Source organism: Canis lupus, chromosome 30, assembly GCF_003254725.2.
Source record: "Canis lupus dingo isolate Sandy chromosome 30, ASM325472v2, whole genome shotgun sequence".
NCBI lineage: Eukaryota > Metazoa > Chordata > Mammalia > Carnivora > Canidae > Canis > Canis lupus.
The window spans coordinates 8,361,725-8,377,545 of record NC_064272.1 but is presented as its reverse complement, the minus strand read 5'-3'; the positions used below and the strand labels follow the sequence as shown (position 1 = coordinate 8,377,545).

Sequence of the window (15,821 nt, the reverse complement as noted above, 5' to 3'; positions counted from 1 at the left end):
CACAGAGAGAGAGAGAGGCGCAGAGACACAGGCAGAGGGAGAAGCAGGCTCCATGCACCGGGAGCCCGATGTGGGATTCGATCCCGGGTCTCCAGGATCGCGCCCTGGGCAAAAGGCAGGCGCCAAACTGCTGCGCCACCCAGGGATCCCTGTTCTTAGGGATTTTATACTACTGCAGGAATTTTATAAGAATCCTCGGTATGACATTTAAATTGGTAAAGTGTTGTGAACATTTTTCACAATTTATCGTTTACCTTTTATCTTTATTGTTTTGTCCTGTACAGAAATAACACATTTTTAACATGTTTATTGAGATAAAATTCCCAGTCTGTAAAATTCACCCATTTAAAGTATATATATGGTTTTAGTATATTCATTGGCTTTAATATATTTCCAGAGTTACAACCCCTACCACAGTCTAAGTTTAAAACATTTCCATCAGCCCAAAAAGGAACCCCTACCCATTAGCAGTCACTTCCTATCTTGCCACTGCACAGTGCCACAATCCACACCCTCTTCCCCCATGCAGCCATTGGCCTGTTTCTGTGGAGTTGCGTTTTCTGGTTATTTCTTATAAATAGTATTATATGATGTGAGGCCTTTATTGAAGAGCTTATTTACCTAGCATAATGTTTTCAGGGTTCATCCATGTTGTAGCATCAGTCAGTATATCCTTCCCTTTCAGGTGCCAACAAGTATTCTGTTATGGGACTATATCACATTTAATCCATTCATCACTTGATGGACATTTAGGTTGTTTCCACATTTTGGCTATTGTGAATGTTGCTATAAAGATTTATATCTAAGTTTTTTTGTGGACTTATGTTTCCATTTGTCTTGGGTATTCCTACAAGTTACATATGGTAACTTTATGTGTAACCTTTTGAGGAACTGCCAAACTTTTCCAAAATGGCTACACCATTTTACATTTCCACCAGTATATGAGGGTTGCAGTTTCTCCACGTCTTTGTCATCTCTTACTATCTTTCTTGTAATTGGACCAGTAGGTGCTAAGCATTATATCATTGTGTGTTTGATTTACATTTCCTTATGGCTAATGATGTTTAAACTTCTTTTCATGTGCTAATTAGCTATTGGTATATCTCCAATATAAGGAGAAATGTTTGTTCACATTCTTTGGCCATTTAATTATTGAGTTTTAAGAGTTTTTAAAAAAATACATTTGGGATATCATTCCCTTATTAGTTATATGATTTGGAAATCTTTTCTCCCAATTGTTGGTTTTCAGTTTCTTAATAGCTTTGTTTATAGCACTAAAGTTAATTTTAATGAAGTCCAGTTTATCTATTTTACCTTTTGTTCTTTTTGCTCTTGGTATAGCTAAGAAACCATTACCTCATTCAAGATATGAAGATTTATCTGTTTTCCTCTAAGAGTTTTATAGTTTTAGCTCTTAAATTTACATCTGTGATCTCTTTATGGTTAAATTTTGTGTAAAGAAGAGATCCAACTTCATTTTTTTGCATGTAACTATCTAGTTGTCACAGTACCGTATGTTGAAAAGGCTGTTCTTTTCCCATTGAATTATCTTGATACCCTTGTTGGTAATCACTTGACTGAAGGTAAGGGTTTATTTTTTGGAGACTCCATTCTGTTCCATTGGTCTATATATCTAGCCATATATCTTAGCACACATCTTATATACTGCAGCTATATAGTAAGTTTTAAAATAGGGAGTGTGGGTCCTCCAGCTTTGTTCTTCATAGTCAAGATTGTTTTGGCTATCCTAGGTCCCTTGCACTTCCATATGAATTTTAGGATCAGCTTTTCTTTCTGCAAAACCAGCTTGGACTTTGATAGATGTTATATTTAATCTATATACCATTACCATCTTCAGAATATTAAATCATTTGATCCAAGAACCATGGAATCTCTTCTCATTTATGTAGTTCTTTAATTTATTTGAATAATGTCTTATTTTCACTGTATATATGTCTTGCAGTTATTTGGTTAAATTTATTCCAAAGTATTTTATTAAAAATTTTTTTGGGGGGCAGCCCTGGTGGCTCAGCGGTTTAGCGCTGCCTTCGGCCCAGGGCCTAATCCCGGAGACCCAGGATCGAGTCCCACATCAGGCTCCCTGAAAGGAGCCTGCTTCTCCCTCTGCCTGTGTCTCTGCCTCTCTGTGTCTCTCATGAATAAATAAATAAATAAAACCTTTAAAAAAAAAAACCAATTTTTTTTTAGTATTTTGTTCTTTTTGATCCTATTGTCAATGAAATTATTTTCTTCATTCTATTTTCAGATTGTTCATTGCTAGTATATAGAAATATTATTGATTTTGGTATATTGGTTTTATACCCTGCAAGATTACTGAGCTTGTTTGTTAGTTAAAATAATTTTTTAGTGCATTCTTTAGGATTATCTATTTCTGTGTAAGAATCTATAAGTAAAAATTTTACTTCTTTCCAATCTGGATGGTATTTATTTTAATTTGCTTTGCTTTGCTTTCCTAATTGCTCTGGCTAGAACTTCAAGTACAGTTTTGAATATGAGTTATAAACGTAGACAGCCTTGTCTTATTCCTGATTTTAAGGGGGATAACATTCTGTCTTTCACCATTAGAATGATTTTGTGGGTGTTTTGTAGGTGCCCTTTATCAGATTGAGGGAGTTCCCTTCTACTTGCAGTTTGTTGAGTGCTTTTATTTTGAAATGGTGTTGGATTCTGTCAAATCATTTTTCTGTTAATTGAGATGCTCAAGTGACTTTCATCCTTTGTTCTATTAATGTGGTATATATAATACATTGATTTGAAGATGTTCTACAAACCTTGCATTCCTAGAATGAATTCTACTTGTTAATGGTGTATAATCTTTTTTATATGTTGCTAGATTTAGTTGTTAATATTTTATTGAGGATTTTTGTTTCTGTAGGGATATTAGCCTGTACTTTTCTTGTGATGTCTTTGGGTGGCTTTGGAATCAGGGTAATGCTGGCCACATAGAATGATGTGGCAATTGTTATTTTTCCTCTTCCGTGATTAGGAAGAGTTGGTGAAGGATTGGTATTAATTCTACTTTATTTATTTTTTAAAGATTTTTATTTATTAGAGAAAACAAGTGGGGGTGAAGGGCAGAGGGAGAGGGATAAGCAGACTCCCTGCTGAGCAGGGAGCCAGAGGTGGTGCTCTATCCAGGACTCTGAGATCATGACCTGAGTCGAGGGTACACGCTTAACCAAATGAGCCATCCAGGCACCCCAATTTTAATTCTACTTTAAATGTCTGATGAAGTTCACCAGTGGAGTCATTTGGCAAAGGGGTGCGTTTGTTCCCCTCCCTCCCTCCCTCCCTCCCTCCCTTCCCTCCCTTCCTCTCCTCTCCTCTCCTCCCCTCCCCTCCCCTCCTCTCCTCTCCTCTCCTCTCCTCTCCTCTCCTCTCCTCTCCTCTCCTCTCCTTTCTTTCGGAAGTTGGAAACCTTAAAAGTTTTTTAGATTTTTTAAATTTATTTGAGAGCGAGCACGAGCCTGGGGAGGGTCAGAGGGAGAAACTGAATTCTCTGAAGGAAATAACTTTGTCTACACTGTGCTTAGAGTTCAGCAGTTGAGTGGCTGAGTGAATGAAATACCACTCTAGTGTTCATGTGAAAATTACATATCACTTCTTTTTGGTCTTATTTCCATCTATTAAAATATTATCGAGTTTATTTATTTGGCCTGGTCTTGCTATTTGTAGTCTAGTCCTACAAATTATCAGTGTAACCTATTGATCTGATTCAGTAGATCAAGCTCAGTCATAACAGGTTTGGGCTACAGAATGTCTGAGTTACAGGGGAGCAGAGGTAGGAAATTCAATTAATTTGTTCTCTTAATATTTGTCCTTTTCTATAAGCTAGAGCCCATTACCTACTATAGTCCTGCAAATGCTTTAAAGCTATGTAGTTCATTTTGTAAGAGCTATACTTTTATTTGGCCTTTTCTATATTAGTCTTGGTAAATTGAAGAATTACTTCTTAAAGGGAGATATATTTTTAGATATTTGACTGAATCATTGATAACCTATCTGGTCTTCTCTGAGCTATTTGGATAGGTATTTTACCAAAAAATGATCAAATAAGCTTGGAATTCCTCTTGGAGAAACACTGAGTACATCAGCACATTGGAGACTAAAACATTTTAGGCCTAACCTAATGGCCTTAACAATTTTTAATATTAATGGACATTTGTTAATATCTTGATCTAGTATTCAGAGAGGTAAACTTTGGGAAATGCTTCTATAAGTGATTGGTATGAAACCAATTTTGGGCAGTGTCAATAAAGAGAAAACAAGTGAAAATAGAGTTAAGTGTGGAATGTTTAAATGTGTAGGTCTTAGGAGAAATACTTGTTAATGGCCATCATTGTAATTGTAGTACTTTATGAGGTGGTCATTATATATCATGTTTTTACTATTACTGGTAGTGAAAAAGATTAAAAGTCAACCCTTCTCTATTTAAAAATAAAAAAAATTTTTTTTAACCAAACTAAAAACTGTTAGATTAAGCTACCCAGAAATAGGGTGATTTTCTCTCCAAATAGTTATTTTGTTAGGCTTTTCATTTGGAAGAAGATGAAAATCCTATCCTTAGGTAAGAATTAGCAGGTAGGGCAGGTGTCCTTCAGATTCTTGTCTAGCTGAGTGAAGTAAGTCAGTTGGAGAAGGACAAACATTATATGTTCTCATTCATGTGGGGAATATAAATAATAGTGAAAGGGAATATAAGGGAAGGGAGAAGAAATGTGTAGGAAATATCAGAAAGGGAGACAGAACGTAAAGACTGCTAACTCTGGGAAACGAACTAGGGGTGGTAGAAGGGGAGGAGGGCGGGGGGTGGGAGTGAATGGGTGAAGGGCACTGGGGGTTATTCTATATGTTGGTAAATTGAACACCAATAAAAAATAAATTAAAAAAATAAATAAAAAAATGACAAAAAAAAAAAAAGATTCTTGTCTAGAAGTAACACCTTGATCTCCCCTCACCTCCCAGTATTTATCTAAAGCTTGTCTGAGAGACAGTTTTTTATTTATTTATTTATTTATTTTTTTAAAGATTTATTTATTTATTCCTTCAGAGAGAGCGAAGAGAGAGGCAGAGATACAGGCAGAGGGAGAAGCAGGCTCCATGCAGGAAGCCTGATGTGGGACTCGATCCTGGGTCTTGAGGATCACACCCGAGGCTGCAGGCGGCACTAAACCGCTGTGCCACCGGGGCTGCCCAGTTTTGTTTTGTTTTTTTAAGATTTTATTTATTTATCCATGAGAGACACACACAGAGAGAGAGAGAGAGAGTCAGAGGGAGAAGCAGGCCCCATGCAGGGAACCTGATGCGGGACTCGATTCCCGGGTCTCCAGGATCAGGCCCTGGGCCGAAAGCAGCGCTAAACCGCTGAGCCACCCGGGCTGCCCCTGAGAGACAGTTTTTATGTAGAATTGCCTGAAAGATTTTTAGTACATGCATTCACACACTGTTCAGTAAGTATGGATAATGAATGATTGAACTCATTCTGTTTAACTTTCTACTACCGAAGTTTTGTATCTTTTCATTTCTTTTATTTAAACTTTCATCCTCAAATCATGTGTCCAGGATGGAAGTAGAGGCCTATGGTCATGAACTATAGATTGTCTTTCTGTAGAATAGAGTTTTGTAGCCTTCATCTTTGACATGGTACATAAAAAAGCAGAATAATGTGGTTATTTGCAAATATCAGAACCAAATAGATTCATGAGATAGGGACTTTTTTGCTCAAGTACTGTATAGTTTAGTAAGGGAGATAAGACATGCATGTGTATAGTAAGTAGACTGTAGGATCATATAAGTGCCAGGCTTTCTATAAATAACCATTCAGAGGGCAGTCTGGGTGGCTTAGCAGTTTAGCGCTGCCTTCAGCCCAGGGCATGATCCTGGAGACCCAGGATCGAGTCCCCTGTTGGGCTCCCTGCATGGAGCCTGCTTCTTCCTCTGCCTGTGTCTCTGGCTGCCCCCCGCCCCCCCCGTGTGTCTCTCATGAATGAATAAATAAAATCTTTTTTAAAAATAACTAGAATAGTAGAGAAGAGTCTTAGCTAGGAATAATTAAAAAGTATTGTTGGAATGGGGTGTTTGATTTTGTCTTTGAAGGATTTTGGTTCAACTTGGTAAGACTTCTTACAGAAACATTTTTCACAGGACAAGGGCAAGACATCTTCCATAAAGACATAGCAGTAACTAGAGAGCGTAAAGCAGTCAGTCTGGGATCACACATGGACACAGGGAAATACATTGTAAGTGTGAGTCAGAAACAGACAATTTACTATGAATATCAAACTGTAGTCAGGGCCACTGAAGTAGGATCAAAGTCCAGTTGGAGGATAACTGGGTTTAAAGAGCCAGAATTCAGAGTATGAACCAAGCTAGTCAATGGTGAATTGCTCTGACAACGTATGTTTATAGTCCTTCCATCCTTCAAAATGGCAGCATGACCTTGTGGTCAGATAAATTTTAAAGAGCTCTTCATTTGATGATTAACATGAATCTGACAGGAAGTTGAAACATCTTCAGGGTATTCTTAATTTATCTGGAGTGTAAGGATATAGTAAAAGATTAAATTGGAAAGGTAACTTGGAGCCAGATGATAAAAGTCTTTGAATTTCAGGTCGAGGAATTTAGACTTTATTGAATTTGGAAGCAAATTGGAAAGCTCTTGAGGGATAACGGCATAATCAGAGTGATATTTTGGGAATACTGATCTGACAGTAGTTGCAAGGATGGATTAAAGTGAGAAGAACCTAGAGGTGGAAGCCAAATTAGGAAGGTAGTAGTCTAGGTGTGAGATGATAAGAACCTAATAAAAACATTAGTAATAAAAGAGGACAGATTCCAGACATCATCCCTAAAGAAGAATTAGCTACACATTGAGACAGATTGGATAAAGAGTAGAGAGGAATGTAAAAACTGATTCATAGATTTGAGTCTGAATAACTAACTCTTCTATAAATAAGAAAGACAGATGAACTAGATGGTATAGGGGCAGTTAGGAAGTTTTGAGTTTGAAGGGGTCAGTGGTGTATATCAAGGGTGGAATATCCAATAAGCATCTAGAAATGTAGATTGTGTATTTTGTTAAATGGAGGCCAGAAAGTCAGCCGTACAGCAGTATTAATTCAAGTCTCCGTAGTAGATGAGGTTTACTAAGGGATAAGGATGGATAAAAGAACTTTAGTTGACTCCACATTTAGAATAAAGACGTTTCCATTAAGGAAGTAAAGAAGGAATAGTCCAAGAAGTTGTCAAAGACATGGAGAGTGTCCAGAAAGCAAGTGTCAGTCAACAATTTTGATTTCTGTTCATGCATTTTGATAAACAGTTTATATACTTAAAAATTTTTAAAGCAGTATGATGCCCCAGCTGTAATATTTTGGGAAGAAAATATAAGCATCATAATAACACATGTATTTTATGTATTTTAAAATGTGAATGCATGGGCATAACCCACAGTGGATAACATAATGAAGTAGTCCTGTCTTTGCACCAATATATAGAATAACGTTGACTAAAGAGTTACAAATGTAGACTGATAAAGTCTACTTGTATTTGTGGCTCAAATATCATGAATAAGAGAAGAAAAGAAAGAACTATAGTGTAATAAAAAAGAATGAAGAGATTTGCTCCTCAGGCTCTTCCAAGATGAGGGGGAATGAGTTCAGAATTTTGAGGAAGAGGGAAAATGTTTGAAATAATCTTTGTAGCGAGTTTATTTTACTTATTTTTTTGCAGAGAGTTTAGAAATAATTGATACAAGGTGGGTAAATGGATTCTTGGGAAATGTCATGTGCTGTGTTGAAGTTGGATAACAGCTGGTGGGTGAGGTTAGCATGGCCCTGTCGTTTCCTTGTGAAGAGTGAGAGAAAGAAAGACAAGCCTAAGAGATGAAAGTATACGTTATTAGACAAAGAGCTTTTTTTTTTTTTTAAGATTTTATTTATTCATGAGAGAGTCAGAGACATAGGTAGAGGGAAAAGCAGGCTCCTCGCAGGGAGTCCAATGCAGGACTCCATCCTGGACCCCGGGATCACACCCTGAGCCAAAGGCAGACACTCAACTGCTGAGCCACCCAGGCATTCCTAAAGATACTAGTTTTAAGTAATCTGTTCACCCAACATGGGGCTTGAACTTAACAACCCTGAGATCAAGAGTCTCTCTGAGCCATCCAGGCACCTAAGAGAAGCAGCTTCACCAGATTGGCCAAGGCAAATGGGTTGAATAGAGAGACCACTAGTCTTCAATTAGCAATAATCGCACCTCAGATTAAACCTCATTAGCTACGATACTGCCACTACGCAAAGCTGAGAGGCTGCTAGTCTTAAACATGGTTAAATAAAATGATTGAGGGTGCGGTAATGGATGATTGGCATGACTTTGTGAATGTACCTAATGCCACTGAACTGTATGTACACTTAATGATTAAAATGGTGAATTTTATGTTATGTATAGTTCACCACAATAAAAGAGATGGTAATTGAACACTTTAAAAAATATTCCTTTACTCTTCAGATATCATCATAAGACTACATGTGGAGATGTCAGAAACTTCATACTTGAAGTACCTGCCTCCTCTCTTTAGCCTTGTGGAAATAAGGGAGTACATCATGCTTGCCATTTCAGCTATGTGTGGTGATATGCTACAAAGTGATTCTGGGAGAATCAGACTATAGGATTGATGCATACTGGGAGTCACATGGGGACATATATTAAGCATTGTGAGACCATAGATGTAACTGTGACCTTTCCTAGACAAATTGGTTTGACTTAGTGTTCATATACAGTTACTTAGGAATTATTTCTGAAAATAGTTCTTTTTGAATCACCGAGTATTACTTTGTAGTCCTATCTTCATACCTCCTTAATTAGGACCATTTTCATTATCAACCGAAATAAGTGCATGAGATCAGTTATTTTTTAATGAAACATTAGGAGGGAGCTGTACAGGATTTTATATGCTTTAATTTATATGTATGTATATCTGGATGAATTAAATGTTTTCTCTTAGAGAATTTTGCTGTATTTTTAAAACTGTTTTTTTGAAATCTTTTGGAATGGGTACATATTAGGTCTCACACTGAAAAGTAGAAACTATTGAAATCTTTTAAAAAAATCTTTTAACATTCTTTTCTCTTTAGCTGTGTTAATAAAAACTATTTTATATTCATGAAATTTACCTAATTTATATGTACAGTGATTTTTTAACAAACTTACAGAATTGTACAACCATCAATACAGTATGCATTTAGGACATTTCCAACATCCATAAGAAAGATGTCTCATTTCCATTTATAATCAGTCCCCCTTTGTACACCCAGCCAACCTCTAATCTACTTCCTGACTATAGATTTCCTTTTCATCTAAATGGATTCATACAAGATGTCGTCTGGCTTTTTTTTTTTTTTTTTTTTTTATCTTTTTTTTCCCCCTTATCATATGTTTGTGAGGTCCATTCATGTTGTTGCATGTAAAAACTGTTTATTCCTTTTAATTGCTAATAATATTCTGTTGTGTGGATATACATTTTGTTTATCCATTCTCACCAGTTGATAAACATTTGGATTGTTTTGCTTTTTGATTGTTACAAATAGTGTTACTGTGTTCACATTAAAGGGTTTGGGTGGGCGTATGTTTTTCTTTGAGTAACTAGGAGGGAAGTGCTAGGTCATATGGTAACTTTATATTTAAATCTTAAGAAAGTACCAAAGTGTTTTCTGTAGTGGTTATAGTAGTTTACATTTTAACCAGCTGGTTAAAATGTCTGGGGTTGTAGTTTTTCCACATCCTCCCCAACAATTGTTATAATCTTTTATTATAGCCATTCTGGTGAGTGTAAAGTGGTATTTCACTGTCATTTTAATTTGCATTTTTTTATATTGAGCATCTTCATGTGCCTATTAGCCATTTGTATTTCTTTGATGAAATGTCTGTTCAGAGTCTTTTGCTCATTTTTCAGTTGAGTTGTCTTCTAATTGGGTCATAAGTGTTCTTTATGTATTGTAGATACAAGTCCATTTTCCCCCCTCTGATTGAAACCTAGTAATACTTCTTCATATAATTCACTTGAATACAAAGTTTAAATAGGATAGTGAAGATTTTTGCTATCCGAGCAGTCAAAAAAATCTTAGCTTTATGAGCTTTAAGTCTTGCCACCCGTCTTACAGTTTTTAAATTCTCCCTGTGAGATTCTGTTTGAGTGGACATAAAGTAGATTCAACCCAGCATCTGAAAGGTTTGGTTTTTGTTTTGTTTTTTTAGCTTATATATTTTAGAGAGAGATCGCAAGCAGGGAGAGGGACAGAGGGAGAGAGAATCTTTAAGTGGACTCCCCACTAAGTGGGGAGCCTGACATGGTGTCTGGATCCCAGACTAGAGATCATGACCTGAGCCAAAATCAGGAGTCAGCCACTTAACCAACTGAGCTACCCAGGTGCCCCCTAAAGCGGTTCTTTTCTGACATGTACCACTATATACAAATTAATGTATTGCCTATTTAATCTAAAAATTAGGGGATCCCTGGGTGGCTCAGTGGTTTGGTGCCTGCCTTTGGCCCAGGTTGTGGTCCTGGGATCGAGTCCCATGTCGGGCTCCCTGCATGGAGCCTGCTTCTCCCTCTGCCAGTATCTCTGCCTCTCTCTCTGTCTCTGTGTCTCTCATGAACAAATAAATAAAATATTTTTTAAAAAATCTAAAAATTATCCCAGTATCCTCTTCAATAATTCCAGTCTAATTTTTTACATTGAAAATTGACCCTAAAGTGTAAGAGTTTTTTGTTTTGTTTTTAAAGATTTATTTATTTCAAAGAGAGTAAGAGCATGCAAGTGGGGGAGGGAAGTGTTTGAAGGGAAGGAGGAAAGAACCTCAAGCAGACTCTGTACTGAACACAGAATCTCACGTGGGGCTTGATCTGATAACTTGAGATCATGACCTGAGCCGAAATCAAGAGTCAGACGCTTAACCAATTGAGCCATCCAGGCATCCCAGTTTTTTTGTTTTTTGTTTTAAACCCAACTATTCTTGTTTCCTCTTGTTTTCAAGTAAGCTCTGTGCCCATTGTGGGACTTGAATTCAAGACCCTGAGATCAAGAGTTGAATACTCTACCATCTGAGCCAGCCAGGTGCCCCCGTAAGGGTGTATTTCTGGAGTCTCCCGTCTGTTTTTTGGTCTGTGTGGTTATCCTTATGCCACTATCACACTGATCTTATTACTGTGGCTTTATAAAATAATATAAAATCAGGATGTGTAAGTTATTCAACTTATTTTTTTTTAAGATTTTATTTATTTGAGAGAGAGCACACATGAGTAGGGGGCAGAGGAGAGAGGAGGGAGAAGCAGGGTTCCCACTGAGCAGGGAGCCCATTGCAGGGCTCAATCCCAGAACCCAAGGATTATGACCTGAGCCACCCAGGTGCCCCAAACCCTCTTGTTTTTCAAAATTATTTGGCTATTTTGGTTTCTTTGCATTTCCATATAAATTTAAGAATTAGCTTGTTAGTTTCTGAAGAAGAAGAGGAAGCCTGCTGGGGCTTTTTTGGAGATTATGTTTGATCTGTAGTCAGATGGAGGAGAATTTTTAACATGTCCTTTAAGAAGAAAGATTATATTATATAGAAAACTTTTAAAAACTATAATAAAAAGAGAGGACAACTCAAAAGTGTTATGGTTTCCTTTAATACCATAAAGTAGCAAAGAAAATGCTCAAGCTCTACACCTTTGTTTCTCACTCTTTCTTCTACTCTCTTTGCTCCATTTTTTTTTTTTTTTTGAGATTTTATTTATGTATTTGAGAGAGCAAGCCAAAAGCAGGTTGCAGGACAGAGGCAGAGGGAAAAACGGACCCTTCACTGACCAGGGAGCTCAGTCCCATTATCCTGAGATCATGACCTGAGCCGAAGGCAGACTTTTTTTTCTTTTAAAGATTTTTATTTATTTATTCATGGTAGACACACACAGAGAGAGAGAGAGAGAGAGAGGCAGAGACACAGGCAGAGGGAGAAAAGCAGGCTCGATGCAGGGAGCCCAGTGTGGGACTCAATCCCGGGATTGCGGGATCACACCCTGATCCGATGGCAGATGCACTTCACAGCTGAGTCACCCAGGAGTCCCTCTATATCTCATATTTTAAAGAATGTTTACGAGTGTGTAAAATACTCTGACAATATCTCTCTTCCCTTGTAAACGAAATACTTCACACACATATATAAATGTAAATACAAAATGAAAAAGGAAGTAGCTGTTTAGAAGATGATACTGAGAACAAGTGTTCCTCTATGAAGTATACAAGTTTGTGGTGTAGATTTAGATAATTGTGGGTAATTGTTAATAGTAGGACAAAAGGTAAGTGGCTCTAAATTTTAAGGTTCTATTTCAAAAAAGTAGAATATGAATTTTTGTGACACAAATAAGACAATATTTCTATATTTTGATATTCTCATTCTTTTAACTTCTGCTTTTGCATTAGGAAACAGTGCCTAATGAGAACTTTATTAAGATCTTTCTACAGACTGCTCTTTTAATCTTGTGTTCTAGAAGGTCTGATTTCTCTTCACATTGATAGCAGGCAGGTAAAATAAAGGGAGAATAAATAATAATTTGTCTTTCATTGTTTAATCTCCATTCTGCAGCCGAGAAGTCGGAGACCCTTGTGCATGAAGACAGATTTGTTCTATGGCCTCGGAGTTGGGTGCCGGGGACGATGGCGGCTGCACTGAGCTGGCAAAGCCCCTCTATCTTCAGTACTTGGAGAGGGCCCTCCGGTTGGACCATTTTTTGCGACAAACATCAGCCATCTTCAATAGGAATATTTCTAGGTATGTGATTATGTATTTCTAATATAACGTTTGACCACTTTCTGATTCCAATTATCTCTGGTTTTAGGGTTAAAGTATTTTATGATTTTTTGGTATGTTTGATATTTCTTTCTTCCTTCTTTCAAATAGAACACAACTTATTTAAAGGATTAGTTTCTTCTGTCTGCTGACCATAAATTATAGTGTTTTACTGGGTTAGTTGTGATTATAGATTTATCATTCTTCAATTTATAGTGATGAGAGTGAAGATGGACTGGATGACAGTAATCCTTTATTGCCCCAGTCTGGGGATCCCTTAATACAAGTTAAGGAAGAACCTCCAAATTCATTGCTTGGTGAAACTTCTGGAGCAGGCAATTCTGGAATGTTAAACACATACTCGCTGAATGGAGTTCTACAGTCAGGTCAGTGTGGTGTGAGATCCCTCTTTGGACCATCAGTTCTCTTGGGGCAGTCGTCCTTTCATTTTTGTTGTTCTTTATGTTTCTTTACACAGAATCAAAATCTGACAAAGGGAATTTATATAACTTCTCTAAGTTGAAGAAAAGCAGAAAGTGGCTAAAGGTAAGAGTTAAGGCAAATGTTTATAATTCATATAACCCATTAAAGTTACAAATAGGAGAGGAAGTTATTGACGCATCCTGACACATTAGCAGAGATTTTTCTAGACATGAATCTTCTATTGTGGGTATGATTTTTTGAAGTGATTATTGAGAAAAATCTAGAGGCCTCAATGGAGTTCATTTTAGCAAACATTTTTGAGTATAAAGCACTGTGTAAAGGAGTAAAAAAATAGGTAAGATCCTTGTCCTCACTGGCTCACATTGTAATCAGGATTATTAGTGTTCTTTTCATTAGTTCCTGAGTAGTTCATTCATTCAGTGAATGTTGATTGAGTATATTCTACCTGCCAGATACTGTTGTAGACAGACAGGGTTCCTGCTCTGTAGAGCTCACATTCAAATGGGAGGAGGCAGTGAGTAGGTCTGTAAACAAAGAAAGAAATAAAAATGACTTCATTAAAGAGGTGACATTTCAGCTGATTTCTGAATGATTAAAACCATGTAAATGTTTAAGTAGGACCATTTCAATCAGAAGGAACATAACTGCAAAATTCCTGAGAAAGGAAGCAACTCAGAATGTTTGGAGAAGACTAGTGTAGCTGGAGCACAATGAAAGAGGGGATGATAGAAGATGAGGTTAGAGAGCCTGATTGTGTAGGGCCTTGTACACCATGTTAAAGAATTTGTATTTTACTCTGGTAAGTTTCTGTGAGTGTTTATAGGGAGGAACAGAGTGTTTCTATATTTTCTGTGAGTGTTTGTCAGCAAGGAAATGGAAGACTCTTATTTACACTCTTAAAAGATTACTGTCATTGGTCCAGCTGAGTTAAGGGTAGCATTTCTTCTGTTGAAACTAATTATTTCTCTATTGCCTTCTTTTATTGTGAAGAGCTCAAAGTAATTTAAAAGTATTTTTTCATTATAATTGTGAGGTCCTTTTAAAAGCTCATGTGTAGAAGGCTTGTTTGCTTCTTACCAGTGAGGGTTTAAGCTATTGGTAATGCAGAAATCTTTGTTTAGCCATCACATTCTTAAAAATGGAGATAAAATTCACATGCCATAAAATCTACCCTTTTAAAATGTATGTAGTTTTATGCAGCTATCACCACTAATTCCAGAACATTTTCATCACTCCAAAAAGAATTTCTATGATTATTAGCAGTCATTTCCCATAGCCCCTGGCAGCCACTGACTGTTTTCTTTCCCTATGGATTTGCTTATTCTGGACATTTCATTTAAATAGAATCATATAATATCTGGTGTTTTGTGCCTGGCTTCTTCCATTTACCAAATTTTGAAAGTTCATTCATGTTGTGGCGCATAGCAGTACTCCATTCCTTTTTTATGGCTAAATAATATTTCATTATCCAGATGATAACAAAATCAATAATTTTTTGGGTTATTTCTCCTTTATTAGTCATCACAGCTTGCTTTCTATATTCCTTTATACCCTAAAGGTTTTTTTTTTTATTGTTTAGTTTTTTTGCCTTGGTATTTGACAGTTAATATATCCTATGTGTAGTTGTAAGTACTTGGTGAAATCTAGCATCGTTGCTCTTTATAGCATTTCCATTATGTTAATTCTCTTAAGTTCATGCCCACTAAGGTCAGTTGGTGTCCTTTTCTTTTCTTGAATTGGGAGACTGGAGTGACTGTGTTCTGTCTTCCAGCTGTTTTTGTCCTTGTTCTGGGAAAGATGCTTGGGTTATAGAAGGAATTGGCTCCACAGCAACAGGTTCCATTCCCATTTCCTTCGGTTTGCAGAGCATTCTGCTAAGTGATGAGTCCAGTGAGGCAGATTCTCAGAGTGAGGATAATGAAGAAGAAGAGGAGGAAGAACTCCACCTCAGCAGAGAAGAACTTCATAACATGTTGCGGCTGCACAAATACAAGAAACTTCACCAGAACAAGTATAGTAAAGATAAGGAGGTAAGAGAATGTTTCAGGAAAATCTCAGGCTTTCATGCTGGGTATTTAGCCTATTGTTAACATTCATTGAAGACTTGTCATTTTACCTTTATATTTAGGTGATGGTGGTAGTGGTTCTACATACAAGCTTTGTTGAAATATATTTCACATATCAAAAATATTTAGCTTTTTTTTAAAAAATTTAGCTTTTTAAAGTGTACAATTTAGTGGTTTTTAGTATATCATAGAGATGGGTAACTATCATCACTATATAATTCCAGAATGATTTCTCCAAAAAGAAATACCACTCTCCTTAGCTTTTGTCTTTCATTTTCTCCATTTCCCTCAACCCCTGGAAACCACTTAGCACTAAAAGTATGCCTGTTCTAGACATTTCATGCAAATGGAACAACATGTAGTCCTTAGTGTACATCTTCTCACTTAGCATGTTTTCACGATTCATTCATATTGTAGCATGTATCTGTACTTTATTCATTTTTATTGCCATATAATATGCCATTG

General features: G+C 36.8%; 1 protein-coding gene and 1 pseudogene across 1 annotated transcript in view; one reads left to right on the top strand and one right to left on the bottom strand.

Annotated features, from left to right (window-relative positions):
• Window positions 1-15,821, top strand: part of INO80 (INO80 complex ATPase subunit) — a 129,138-nt gene that overhangs the window by 14,612 nt on the left and 98,705 nt on the right. The window contains exons 2-5 of the mRNA XM_025473152.3: window positions 12,643-12,828; window positions 13,063-13,232; window positions 13,325-13,392; window positions 15,156-15,320. Coding sequence (XP_025328937.1) covers window positions 12,686-12,828; window positions 13,063-13,232; window positions 13,325-13,392; window positions 15,156-15,320 — 546 coding nt within the window. The 5' untranslated portion in view covers window positions 12,643-12,685. The remainder of the gene's footprint in view (window positions 1-12,642; window positions 12,829-13,062; window positions 13,233-13,324; window positions 13,393-15,155; window positions 15,321-15,821) is intronic.
• Window positions 8,191-8,323, bottom strand: LOC112676252 (U4 spliceosomal RNA; annotated as a pseudogene).